Source organism: Cimex lectularius, unplaced genomic scaffold, assembly GCF_000648675.2.
Source record: "Cimex lectularius strain Harlan isolate CLEC.00 unplaced genomic scaffold, Clec_2.1 scaffold204, whole genome shotgun sequence".
Taxonomy (NCBI): domain Eukaryota; kingdom Metazoa; phylum Arthropoda; class Insecta; order Hemiptera; family Cimicidae; genus Cimex; species Cimex lectularius.
Window position 1 is genome coordinate 196,151 of NW_019392743.1, and position 14,747 is coordinate 210,897.

Consider the following 14,747-nt stretch of genomic DNA (forward strand, 5'->3'; position numbering starts at 1 on the left):
ATAGAACAATGAGAGTTTGATTAATTATTGAAAAACACCGCCGGGGCGAAAGAACGGACGGAATTCGCTAAAATTTTATTAGATTAGGAGAAACTAGTCTATAGTTATCTACTTATCCTTTACGTACGCCGTCGGTTTAAGTAAATTTCCACCGTTTATTTTTAGTCAAAATATACCAGGTTTATAATTTAATGAGTTTGAAGAAAAATATTCTGGAAAAACATATACCGTCGATAATTAAATAACTCGTTCTTCATTCGACCTTTTCTCTTTTATGTTAATAAAATTCAAATCTTTTCTTTAACTGATTAATTCCATTAAAAAAAAAATTGAAACATCAGTCGGTTTCATTTATTGTTACAGTCGGATCAATAAAACAAAACAATCTATTTTCGCTGCTTAATGCTGTTTTATTTTCGGAAGGGGAGAAATGCTAGTCAAGCCCGAATAAAAATCTGCCACGTCTGAGTGGGTGTGCCAGGGTTAACCGAGTTTTAGAAAAGCTGATATTTCTCTGGTTAACAAAGAAATCTGTAAGAGAGTAATAAATACTAAACAAAATAAAGCTTTACAGCTTTGTCTGTAAAAAACAAGCAGAGCAAAAAAAAACTCAATTTATTCTGTCGTCCGACAGAATAAAGGGAATGTTAAATTTGACAATTATCAGTTTTATTAGACTCTCAGGCCAACGTCCCTATTTTTACTGAGATCAAAGTTTCTTGATTATTATTATGAAAATAAAAAATGCTTTGTTTACAAAAGAAATATTACTTACAAATAGATCTTCAATAATAAAGCTTTATGGCTGGTAAAATGTTTACTAAGAAGAAAAAGACCAAGCAGAATAATAAAGAATTAAAACTAAAAAGACAGTTATCGATTAAATCCAGTTTTAAATTAAGTGAAATATTTTAACAAACCAAACTTGCATAATTAATATTTATGTCACACGTCAATTTATATCGTAGAGACAGCTTTGTTAGACTTCATGATTAGTCTTACAGTGCATAAAAAAGGGATTCCGCTTTTAGAGTGGAATCCGGGGATTCAATCCATTCGTGCATGAAAGATTAAAAGTTTTTTTTAAATTGATTTTTACATCTGTAAAACAATTACACCTGTAAAAAGCTTGTAAGAATAAAATTGAAATGAAATACTCCTTTAGAAAAAATAAATATGAACACTATTAAATTTTCTTCGTCACTTAGGGCGCCACGTGGCCATCGGTGTCTCACGGGGACCATCTGGGATGGGAGTGCAACTGAGCTGACGGACTTTATTAGGATGGGTGGAAAGGAATTGATGGAATTTTTTGTAAATGCTTTTTGCTACTTCTGGAACAAAGGGGATATTAAGGTTTCGGTGTAGGTTTGATACATAATGATACTTGTGAGTTGGAATATGTAGGTTGACACCCAGAATTCGATACCGTAAATCCACATAGGTTTGAGGACCATGGTATACAGGGTATATCAACTTCTATAGTCTACCCATTTAAATTCGGAAACTATTAGCTTTAGAAAAAATTCGTCTTAAACAAACCCCAAGTTAATTTAGGCTAGAAATCGCGTGGTGGTAACAGATTTAACATAACTTTCTTACCTAGCTGGTAAATGACACTAACTTTGTTAGTTTAAATGTGAATCTCATATTTTATCGTACAATTCTATTTTAGAGCTTATTATATGCCACGTTTACTGAAAGGAAAATTTTGATAGGATTGACCATTTCTGCGTTTGCTCGACGGAAGACGCTTTAGGGGGAATGCTTTTTGTAAGAAGAACCCTCCCCCTCCCAGTTTATTTCGAACTCATAAATACGGGCGTAACACTCCTAATGAAAAATAAACTGATAACACTTTTTATTGCAATAATAAAACGGTTTACACTTGCCGCGAAATCTGCCGTCTTCTTGTTAAATCATTAGGGCAGTTCATTACCGCTGCAAATTACGGCTAAAATTAATGTACTGGCATGCTAACATTTTTGTCATAAAACCACTGACCATTTACCCGAAGAAAATGGCCCAAGAAATAAAAATAAATCGAAATGCTAGGAAACATCCAGTATTTGACCTGAAAAAAGGTGAAATTTTCAAAACGATTCCCACAAAAAGGTAATTTGAAATTTACGTATTTATTCAATGCAAATTCGTCTTAAACAAACCCCAAGTTAATTTAGGCTAGGAATCGCGTGGTGATAACATATTTAACATAACTTTCTTACTTTGCTTGGAAATGACACTAACTTTGTTATTTTAAATATGTATCTCATATTTTTATTGTACAATTCGAATCTAGAGCTTATTTTATGCAAGTTTTACTGAGAGGAAATTTTTTATAGAATCGATCATTTCTGAGTTGTGTCCGACGGGAAGACACGTGAGGGGTGTGCTTTCTGTAACAACATGATGGCCATCCCCGTTTATTTCGTAAACCATTAACCTTAGCAAAAAATGGTATATATAGTAAATGGTTATACAAATCCCAATTTAATTTTTTCGGCTTAGCAGGTCCGGTCCCATGTCAAAGCAACACCGCGATTTCGTTTTTTGGGTGTTACTACCGGACGTGTTCGGTTGGAGTTAGGATAGATAAATGACCCATGCTCATCCAAATTCTGGTATAAACGCAGGAAAATACGACGAACAGGGGTCTCCTATCCGGAAACCTCTCTCTGAAAAAAGTGAAGAAAAGGATAATTAAATGAATTGAAAGGATATGCTAACCTTAGAAAATAGAGTAGACCTTCTTCTCGGCCTAGCATCAACAACAGCAACAAGCATATCTCTCTTCTCGGCGCTTCTATACATTTCTGTTGGAAAGCAGAATATGAAATGAATATTCAGGTATACATTATTGTGCGAAAGAATCCAAATGATTTCATAAGGATTAACTTCGAAAAAATTACAATAAGAGAGGTTATTGACGTTCGAAATGAAACTTAACTAGACCTAACAGAACATCTTTAACATTGGTATTTTTATATACATATTTACAATTCGATCAAAAAGCTAAAACAAAATGGAAAACAATACCATAACTCGGTCAAAACAAGTGAGAACATATTTTTTGCTTGGAAAAGAAAAAAGTACGGCATAACTCATAAATGGTCGATTCTATAAAAAAATTTCTTTCAGTAAAGTGGCATTAAATAAGCTCTAGAATCAAATTATACTATAAAAATAAAGGATTCTCTTTTAAAATAACCGAGTTAGTGTCATTTCCCAGCTTCCAAAATTTACTTGTGGTTTGTATCAGACGATTTTTTACTAAAGTTAACCTTAACAAAACAGTTAACCTTAAAACCAGATTTACAGATTTAACTTAACTTCCTCATCTAGTTGGGAAATGACTCTAACTTTGTTATTTTAAGAGAGAGTTCTATATTTTTATTATATAATTCGATTCTAGAGCTTATTTTTATGCCACTTTATTGAAAGGAAAATTTTGATAGGATCGACCATTTCTGAGGTTTGCCCGGCGTATGCTTTTTGTTTGGATGGCCCTCTCCGTTTATTCCGAAAACGATTAGCATTAGCAAATTAAATTAGTATAGGAAACGTCTTAGAATAGGGTAGGGATCATGTGGTTGCTTTTACGATCGACTTTTATTAATTTCTGGAAAAAAAATTGTTTTACAAAAAAGGATTTTTTTATCGACTCCATTTTATTTACTCCCTCACGTGTCTTCCGTCGGGCTTAACTCAGAAATGGTCGATCCTATAAAAAAATTTCCTTTCAGTAAATGTGCCATAAAATAAGTTCTAGAATCGAATTCTACAATAAAAATATAGTATTCTCTTTCAAAATAACAAAGTGTCATTTCTCAGCTATATGGAAGATCATGTTAAATCTGTTACCACCACGCGATTCCTAGACAAAATTAACTTGGGATTTGTGAAAGACCATGTTTTGCTACGAATTAAATTGGTGGATTATAGAAGTTGATACACCGTATATATTAATTTTTTGTAAGTAAGTGAAAGTTTTGATCGTCTGTCAATCTGAAAATTGTTCAATACTCAAAAATAGTGCTGATGAAGTCATGGTTCGTTCATAGCGGATTGATTATAATCAAACAGTGAGTACCTATCCACCCTTGCTTTCCTTGTGGTCTGCCAAAGAGTTTGTAAAAGATAAAATTGGTCTCTTTGGTAAATTTTTTTAAAAATTATTTATAGAATAGAAGAAATATATTTAATTTGTGTTAATTGTTATTATTTTTTTGTGTAGTTAATAAATTGTTTTAAACTCGGGTTAATTTGTGTTATAAAAAGGCAATTCATCGGTTTGTATTCAGGTCCGATCAAGACCTCTGGTGCTCTATTTTCTGTTAATTAGGATTCAGTGGGTTGGGGCCACTCTTCCTTGGACCGAGAAAAAAGAGTAACGTTAATAGCACTAACTTTGAACCTAAACGAGAGCTACCCTTCCAGAGGCTTTATTAATCTAGCTCTCATAATGAGAACAGGTGTTTAATGACGATTGCTACATTTACAGTGTCCATTCCGTAAAAAATTCACCAAATTATAATTAAATTTTTATCCAGGAAATTAATTTAGAACCTCTGCTGGCCAATAACAAATTTCTTATACCTGCGACATCTTTACATAAATTATTTGTCCAGAACTCTTTGTTAAATATTTAAGAGCCACTAAAAAAATCGCTTTTTACCCACAAACCATTGCTAGAATTCCATACGATAGAATTTCAAAAATAAATGACCCCCCCCCCCCCTATTCATGAAGTATTGATTTTCTGGTAAATCCTTCAGAAAGATGCACTACTATACCACAGTTACAAATTTGTATTTTTATACTTTAGCTTAAGAATAATAAACATGTTTTATTAAAAAATTAGTATGTTTTTCCTGACTGAAATTAATAATTTCGAAGATATTATTTGTCAATTTTTCATTTTACATTTAGCCCTTTAAGTTTTGAATTTTTAAATCTTAGTAACTGAAATAGAAATATACTAGGATGATATAAAAATAAAGAGGAAAAAATTACATATTTAATCAAATTATATGCTTAATTGTCATTTATACACTTTTAACCTAACAACTTGTTTTACTAGACTCAAATTTTTCAGAATGAATTTTTGAATTCGACCAGAATGTTTATTATAAATTTTTGATGTTTTTTAAAATATATTTTAAGCCATTTTTTAATAATTGGCAGTTATTAAGTTTATTTATATTTATACAGAAAGTCTTCTCCGGATTTGCCGTTCTCAATTTGAAGAAAGTAGAGCTAGTCTCCGTTTTCGTGTTTCATTCTTTCAAAGCGGCCAAGGAAGAAGAAAGCTGCTTTCATTAAGTACTAAGTACAACTTGTCCGACTTAATGCGGCTATCAAGAAAAGGAGAACCGGCCTGCATTATTAAATAGAAATAGAGTCATTTTCCCGGCAAAAATTATTACCCTACATCTTCTACGTGCCTTCGAAATAGTAGAAATATATATTTAAACAGAGAAAAACATAGAAAATACGCTATGATAATGTGCCACGGTATCGATTAATATAAACAATTTATAATCAACCATGTTTATCACGTAATAGTCAAACATACAGCAAAAACCGAACCTAAGGTATTTTTCTATTTTTTCTTCCTTTTATCGATGTTTTTCGCAAAAAAAATGGATTTTGTTACAACGCCATTTGTAATAAGTAGCGAGCAAGCTGTGCGTATACAGGGTGAATTGCTACTCGTGCTACAAACTTCTCCAGTAGATTCTTCACCCTAAAATGAACAAAAAAGTTCATATTGTCCATGGTCCGATTCTCAACCATTTCAGAGTAATTTCGCTTTTTATCGATTTTGAAAGATATCACGTCCTGGCGTCGGAAAATCGTGATATCTTTTAATCTAAACATTTCTCTTAAAATCTATAAGCACCGTTGAAATCCCCGTTAATTTTTAGAGAGAATCAAAATCATAATTCCATTGAAATTTTTTAATTTAATTTAATGCCCATTTAGTATGTAATGCTTAAGAAGTTTACAAACAGCTAGAAGGTCAAGGAAGAAAGACCCAAACGTTTTGCCACCTTCATCTTCTTATTGAAAAATTAACGGGGATTTCAACGGTGCTTATAGATTTTAAGAGAAATGTTTAGATTAAAAGATATCACGATTTTCCGACGCCAGGACGTGATATCTTTCAAAATCGATAAAAAGCGAAATTACTCTGAAATGGTTGAGAATCGGACCATGGTCAATATGAACTTTTTTGTTCATTTTAGGGTCAAGAATCTACTGGTGAAGTTTGTAGCACGAGTAGCAAGTCACTCTCAAACATTAGCAATCCTTGAACCACCATTTTTTCTCTTTTTGTCATCAACATCTTGGTCTCACAACCACTAAATAAGAAAATGACGAGTGCGTTGGAAGCGTTATTAAATCAGGTAGTTTTCCTCAAATTTGCTGCCTTCTGAGACTAAAATTAGAAACTCTGGATTACTTTATACACTTTCCGATTTACACAATTTTCCACTCTTTTTGTAGTTCTGGCTGAAATAAAACACAAAAAATTAGCCCAAACATTTTGCCACCGTCATCTTCTTATTGAAAAATTAACGGGAATTTCAACGGTGCTATTAGATTTTCAGAGAAATGTTTAGATTAAAAGATATCACGATTTTCCGACGCCAGGACGTGATATCTTTCAAAATCGATAAAAAGCGAAATTACTCTGAAATGGTTGAGAATCGGACCATGGACAATATGAACTTTTTTGTTCATTTTAGGGTGAAGAATCTACTGGAGAAGTTTGTAGCACGAGTAGCAATTCACCCTGTATTTTACTGCATTTAATAACTGGCGGAAATAAATTTATAAACTATAACCAAGTACAAGAAATATTCCTTTTCATTCATTTTGGGTTTCTTTTTTTAACTTGACAGAGAGAAATTTTGACAAAAACTTTATAAATAATTCTGGTAAAGCGTGAATTGTGCTAAATTTTATTTTCTACCAATAAAATATACAATAACGTACAGTCCTTAGAACTGAATATTGTTCAAAAGATTATTTAGAGTTCGTGAGATGCGGTCTGGTGTGAGGTAGGTTATAGAAAAACATTTTCTTTATCGTGCTACGTTTCGATCTTAATTGAGATCATCTTCAGCGGCTGGTATTTATAAACATTGTTTAAATTATACAAATACATCTAAGATATGACAATGAATTTATACAATAATGTACACAATGTAGAAATTTTAGGTATTGAGTAAGTATTTCTACTCACTCAAAGTGTGTTTTCGTAGATGAGTCACTGTTGTGTGTCGGTTTGAGAGTGTGAGTGAGATATTAATGCTTTTTGTTTATACTGGGTGTTCTGCTACTCGTGTTAGAAACTTTGCCAGTAGATTCTAAATTCAAAATGGAACCAAAAAGTCCAAATTATGGTCCGAATCTCAACAGTTTCGGAATTATTTCACTTTTTCTGATGTTTTTAAGATTTCACGACCTTGCTTCAAATAAAAAATGATAACTCCAAAACTAAAAGTTTTTGGACAAATCCGCTGAGAACAATGAAAAGTACGTTAAATTCCCAATAAGATGTGATGTAAACGTTAGTGAAATAACCGTTTTAGTAGCGAAAATTTTTTTTTTTCCAACGAAACCTTCAACTACGGTTTTTTCTTTCCCTTGATCAATTTCTTCATCTTTGAAAAAGCAATTTTTTTAAGGAGTTGGGAACAAAATTCATAAGGATAGAAATTCATTTTTCTTTGTGGGGAAGGCTTCTTTGAGGTGAAAGGGACCGACAATTTATATTCATTTCTATTCTAAAATTTCGCGATCTCTAAATAATCATTAACACGCTAAGTTATTAACAAGGTATTAACAACAAAACGGACAAACTTAACAAAACAAACGCTAACGTATAGTTTAACAAACACTCGACAACAACACCAAAAGGGGGCGTCGGTGGCCGCACGGTCTGGGCGTTGACACGGCCCTCATCACTGTAAGGTAAAGGTCCCGGGTTCGAATGCTGGGCTGCTGAAAACCCGACATACTTGCAAATGGACTTTTTTCAAAAACACCGGCACCCTGAGGGTTTATATGTTTATATGACCTCTGCTGTTGCGAACCCTTGTAAAAAAAAATAAAATAAACGGGCACGAATTAATTAAAATAAAAAATATAAGCAGCACAAGCCGCAATAAAATATTAATTAAAACAGAAATTAGGACTCTTTACATATAAAAAATAAAGAAAGAAACCAAGTTCTATTTGACTTACACATACAAAATACAAATAAATAGGACAGTATTATTAACATCAATAACTGGACATGAAAACACAAAAACTAAAATACAACCGAAACAGGAAAAATAAAAAAGAAGATACACTCACAAAAACGACACCAACCCAAACATCGCACAACACAAACACGCTCGTGAACAAAACAAACACGACATTCAACAATCAAGAAACGGGATTACTTCAAAAAGGACTTTGGTGGATTGATTATAATACATTAAGTCTCTCAATCGCCTGCTTAAACAGTGACTTACTTTTCTGGGAAGGTAGCCTAATTTCGCTAAACTGATGTGTTACTACAATGGCTTAAACACAACATACAATCAACGAACACACATAGTTTATGCTCGTAACGATAGGTAACTATCAAACTATAGTTTATCACCACATGGACCACAGGAGGAAATATCACAATGGCGCGCAACTGTGGGGACTTCGAATATAGTTATGATAGTGTGGATATGACATTTTAATTCTTTATTAAGAAATGTTTTAACTTGGCTAAACATATACCGGAATTTTTAATCATGTTCTTCTATAATCATAAAATATTTAAATAGACAACTTTTTGGCACTCACAGTTTTAAAAATGTATTCAGTTTTTTAAATAAGTATGTTCACACATATTTTGTTATAAATTTTCTGAAAACAGATAACATGGAAGGAATGCAACTAAGGGCATGCAAAAGTTCAAGGTTCACAGGTTTTAATAAACAGCTCATCTGGACCATAACTTTATACACCGGGTGAATTTTTATAGAAGGCCCTTTCATTTTTTTTGTTCTGTATTTTTATTAAGTGTGTAAAGTCATGTTGATACAATTTCTCTTTTGGAATCCAATAGTACTGTTATGTTTTACATTTTTTACAGGGTTCGACAGCCAAGACTACTACCTACTACTGTATGCCTTTATTTGTAATATGTACAGTTTACTATTTTGAAATATGTATAATTAAAGAAGAAAGACATGGGTTAAAATATTCTGAAGGCTATGAACAATAATTTCATTTGCTCATTTTAATAGGATCGCCACAATGCCCTTTTGTCTGAGTGTCGGTAACAAAAACAACAACAACCCGAAGTAGATCTTAAGGAATTTCAATTTATTAGGATTTACCTAACATTCAACTCGATCGAGCCACGATTAATGTACATTGTCAATTATTGTTACGTTAGGAAATGTAATATAATATTACAATCCTTTTTTGTAAATTAATTTATTTACATTGAGCTAGTACATGTGCATAGATACAATCTGATAGAACTGTCATGAGGCGGTGAGGAGAGAAGGCAGCCAGTACTGTAATTCTCTTTTATTTAGTTGGGACTAAGATAGTGTCAGGATAGGAGGTCAGGAGGCTATCGCCGTTTTATACGACGTGAAGGATAAGGGTGGGACGTTTACGAAAAAGATTTGGTTGGTTAGGGTGGAGATAGCTCATAGTGGAAATTGTGGAAACGTGTTCGGATCATTCCTCCATGAAATATCTGGATGCTGCGGGGAACTTTCGATTGAAAATATTGCATTAGTTGGATGTTGGATCTGGCTCGACTACTAAGTTCAAATTGGTCTTTTGTTACGTTTGTAAGTCTAGTATCCGAATTAATTCCAAGGTAGCGAACTTGGTTAGATTACCTTGTTCTTTATGTGTGTCTGATGCCTGAGCTTAAAAGTCAGTCACACGTTAGCTTTTTGCCCGTTTAACTTGATACGCCACCGAGTACACCCGTCGGTAATGAGGTCTGGTGTTCTAGGATTGCTTCTGTTGCTAGTATAGGAGCGGAGATTAATAAGATTTCCGATAAATAAGAAGTTAAGTAATTGTTAATGATGAGCAAATTTAATCGTTTACTAAAATTTTTAAATTAAAAATGTAATAAAACAATAAAAATTAATTCATTTACGTTTTAGTCAATTGACCAAGTTACATCTTTCAATTAATTATTCTTTCCATGTAAGGTCTTGGTTGAGATAAAAAAAGTCAAAATGGCAAAAAGAGGGAAGGTTCGAACGGTTGTAGGTTGAGATGGAGAGTTAGTGTCCGAGATGATCCAAGTCACGATAGCTCAAGTGGTAGAGCAGCGGTGTACAAGAAATGACAGCTGCATTAAATTAATACTGATAAATAGAATGAGTATTCATTATTGATCAAAGATTTACTAAATCTCATTGACAAATTTGTTTTAATTGGTTAATTAGGTTAATTAATTGGTTAGGTGAAAAGATTTTATATTATTTAACGGGAAACTCTGCAGGCAACTACCTCCTATAGTCTATAATGGAAGAGCATAGGTTTACAATGAAGCAAATTGTGTAGAGCTTCAATCAAATTTGTTTGTAGCCTGTTACATTTACTTGTGATGTTACGGATTTAGTGTCAAAGTTATTAAGGTTTAAGTAATTATTTTAGACGTTTCAATTGAAAAACAAAAAGTATTTGATTGGCCTAAAGAAAGTAATAGTTAAAATACGAGAAAATTTCGTTCGGTGCATACATTTTTGTTTGCGGCCGTCATAAAATATCATATGTTTTGTAATTGTCAATTTTATTCCATACAGGTGACAAATAATTCATGTTTACTATGAAGAGTTTACTTATTGGAATCAGAATAATTTGTTGTAGTCACAATGTTTACTTCATTACACACATGTTATCCACTTTAACACTTTATATTTCACTAGGACTGTATAATGGATGTGATGAGAGTGGATCTTTTATTTTTATTATAAAAACTTTGTATTCCAATTTTTTCGCAGGCTGGGAAGTTAGTTATACATTTTAATCGCAACGTTTTCAGGACCGGATGACTATATTTCTGTCACTCCTTACATCATTTCAAAAACCTTAATTTGCATCCTATTTTGCATTTGCAAATAGGGGTTTACATTGAACATCAAAATCCGGTAAAACATCCTTCTCCATCTACTGCACAAGACAAAGGGTAAAACAATTATAATACAAATATACTGTATAATTATACAATACTTATAGTATACAATTATACAATAGAATTATAGAATACTATTATAATACATTGTAGAAATGTATAGTGTTCATTGACCGTTAGTCAATGATTATTCGTAGATCGTGAGATGCGGTCTGGTGTGATGTAGGTTTCAGAAAAACATTTTCTTTATCATGCCACCGTTTCGATCAATATTGAGATCATCGTCAGGGCTCACTGTTTTTGTTTCCTGTGTAATTGTGCCATTCTTGCGTGTCGTATTGAGAGTGCCAGCGATATATTGCTGTTTTATGTTTATATACGTTGGATCTGAAGGGGTGGGGAAGGAAGTCGGTTTAGAAAGATATTTTTGTGTAAGGAGGCGGCATCTTTGAGGTGAATAGAGCCGACTAAGGGAAAAAAACGTTGGTAATAGTTAGCAATATTGTTGAAAAATTAGACTATGTAAAAATGTTTGATGCGTGGAATTTGATGAATGTTTTATGTTATATTATACGTTTTGTGTGATGTGATGATATATGCATGTTATCGATATTGAATTTGATTAATGCTATTGGCGTAGCTGCGACTGAGTTCATCTCTATTCTGTAATTGATGCTGTGTTTATCTCGGTTGATGTAAACCATTTCTAAAAAGTTACGTTTATGTGTGTTTTGTTCTGTTATTATCGTTTTAGTGAAAGCTTTTGGTGGCCCTGAAAAGGGCCGTTGAAACGAGTCAATTTCAAAAGTGCAATTTACTTGGCACTTGTATATTTGGTTACAGCCTTGGTCCCTTCAGAAACGGCGTGCTTTGCCAATTCTCCGGGAAGGAGGAGCCTGACAGCGGTCTGGATTTCCCGACTGGTGATGGTCGACCTCTTATTGTAGTGAGAAAGTCGTGAAGCTTCGGCGGCGATTCTTTCGAAGATGTCGTTGACGAAAGAATTCATGATGCTCATCGCTTTAGAAGAGACTCCGGTATCGGGATGGACTTGTTTCAACACCTTGTAGATGTAAATAGCGTAGGATTCCTTCCTCCTCTTCTTTTTCTTCTTATCGGTCTTGGCAATGTTATTTTGGGCCTTGCCGGCCTTCTTCATAGCTTTCCCAGTAGCTTTTGGCGGTGCCATGGTTGGAACTAGAAGACTGAACGAGGAACGAACGCCCCGTAACGTATTTATAACAAACCTGATTACCCCCACCACTCGCCTTGCCATTGAAATTCCGAATTCCTATTGGCCGCAAAGTGATTCGACATCTTCATTGGTCGCAGAGTAGAAGTTGGAAATACGTTAAAACTATGTTAATAGTCTCATGATATCTGAATAACTATATTAATAGTACTAATAATACTCCAATGGATATACATGTTCCAAATTTGTGAGATTTTTCAATCAAAATAAAATTATTATTTTATCATGACTAATTTTTTAATGTCAATAAAAATAAGATCAATTTTTAACAATATAGACAATATAGATAATAACTTAAACCAATTAAAAGAAGGGTTTTTAGGTTTTTACATTCCTGTGATTGTGTTTGCTGTACATGGCGAACTTATTTACATAATAAAAATTAGATAGTAATTTTTGTAGATTTAATATATTTTATCGATCGTACTAATTAATTTAATTCGTAATTTTATTCAATCATAATAAAAAAAATTGTTGTTTGTACTCCATCGAGCTCTAAAGAGGGGAAGAGTCGAAGGAAGAAAAGAAAATTTTAAAAAAATTACCTCTCACTTGTGCACGTTTGAAACTCACTTAAGGAAATATTAATTTTTTTTGTTTAACGTCCGATTTTAAACACCATAGAACTTTTTTGTTTAAACTTTTTATTTGTTTTTTACAACTACATTCTTCGACGCAACAAGTAAAACAGATAATATTTACATATAAACATATTAACGGTAGCATGAAATCTTGAACAGTTACCATCCAGCGATGGTAGCCGTTAGTAAATCAATACGATGTGCGAGATGTACTCCATCCTAGGAGACCGATGTCAACTGTTAAGGTTGTCGCGGGGCTACCGACGCTTCAGTCTTCTGTTGGGATTATTAGGTAATGTGGTGGATGACAGGTTTTCTGATGATGGGGTAGTTTGGAATGGAACGTTTTGTAGCGGGATAGGGCTAGCTCGGTAACAAAAGGGACATTTAGGTCGGCATGGATGGTGGGATTGGATACATAGAAATGGGGGCGTTGACTATTGTTCTGAGGATTTTAGATTGAAGGGATTGGATTCGATTGAGGTTGGTCCTCTTAGCCGTCCCGAAAAGTTCAAGTCCGTATGTCCAAATGGGGGCCAGGAAGGAAATGTAAAGTTTTCTCTGTTTGTTAGTGAGCGTTTTGATCGTCTGTCGAGTAGTCGTTTAAGCATGAAAAATCGTATGTTACTGTCTTTGCGCTTACGTCGTGTATGTATATCGCTATAGATTAATTAGTGAAGGCAGCTGGAACCATAAGGGAAATATTATAGGACACTCGAAAATTCTACATTTATTGAGTAAGGTCAACAACCAACTACTGGGTATGGATGGTGGGATTGGACACATAGAAAGGGGCGTTGACTATTGTTCTAAGGATTTTAGATTGAAGGGATTGGATTCGATTGAGGTTGGAACGCTTAGCAGTCCCGTAAATTTCAAGTCCGTAGAACTAAACCATAGAACTAAAATTAAAAAGTAAATAAAAGTCGAAAACCAACTTTAACGTATTGGGTTTTTAAGCTTATTTACTTTTTGTTACACGCCCAGACCTAGTAAGAGATCTCAGAGCACCAATATTACATACAAAATGTTATAATAATTTAAAAATAATATTAGCCTTGGTTTTTTAAATTCCTTACGAGACTAAAATATGTAACGTCCTTTTATTTAAAAGGTTTTATTTAAATCATTTTCGAACATAAAATCCTTCCGAGTGAAATGTTTGTTTCTTAGTGACTTTAGTGATGATAGTTGAAACCGTGAGGAGTGGTCAAGAATGAGGTAATTAGGAAAGCACCTTAAAACCGAATCTATCATCGAAGTGGATTCAATCAAGAAAAAAGGCAGAGAAGTGGTAATCTATAAATTATTTCTATTTATTATTTGTACTAGAATACGCCAGTGTGGCAAGGTTTTCTTAAAACGAATGTAAATGTGTGTGTTTTCTTTTTCTTTCCAGTGGCATACATTAATTAAGGACGTTACGACTTACTTAGTTCCTCTCAAAATGTCAATCCAGCTGGATTCCAGCTGGCTGGTGCCCAGCGGAAACGTTCCCGTGGTTTCTCTATACATTCACTCCGAACAGATCACCGATGTTTCGACCTTTATTCTTGTCATCTTTGGGGCCAGAGTGAATTAGCAAACAGATGTTGATGTAAATGTAAATTTTGAACCAAGTATTTCATACTCGCATAAATTGTGGAGTTGTTTTTGTGGTATCATAATCGTTTTGCGTAAAATTGTTGTGAAACGTGAATTTGCATTCTGTTCTTTTATATGATTTGTGGTACGGTCGAGAGACGCG

The 14,747-nt window shown here is 33.5% G+C and overlaps 1 protein-coding gene and 1 long non-coding RNA gene across 3 annotated transcripts; both read right to left on the reverse strand.

Moving 5' to 3' along the window:
- Nucleotides 1-2,307: 2,307 nt before the first annotated feature.
- Nucleotides 2,308-14,519, reverse strand: LOC106663580. Of its 2 annotated transcripts, XR_001340052.1 has the most exons (3): nucleotides 14,433-14,519; nucleotides 2,747-2,813; nucleotides 2,308-2,675 (listed from the first exon to the last, which is right to left on the reverse strand). It is a non-coding gene; the product is annotated as an uncharacterized LOC106663580 (long non-coding RNA). The 2 variants fall into 2 exon arrangements; XR_001340053.1 differs by lacking the exons at nucleotides 2,308-2,675; nucleotides 2,747-2,813 and adding an exon at nucleotides 14,099-14,299.
- Nucleotides 11,872-12,479, reverse strand: LOC106663579 (histone H2B-like). The gene has a single exon (XM_014388496.2). The coding sequence runs from the start codon at nucleotides 12,441-12,443 to the stop codon at nucleotides 11,982-11,984; it is 462 nt and encodes a 153-aa protein (XP_014243982.1). The 5' UTR covers nucleotides 12,444-12,479; the 3' UTR covers nucleotides 11,872-11,981.
- Nucleotides 14,520-14,747: the final 228 nt, after the last annotated feature.

What these genes read in the sequence shown, in the direction of transcription:
- LOC106663579 (XM_014388496.2), bottom strand. Translation starts at nt 12,443, where the DNA reads ATGGCAAGGCGAGTGGTGGGGGTAATCAGGTTTGTTATAAATACGTTA.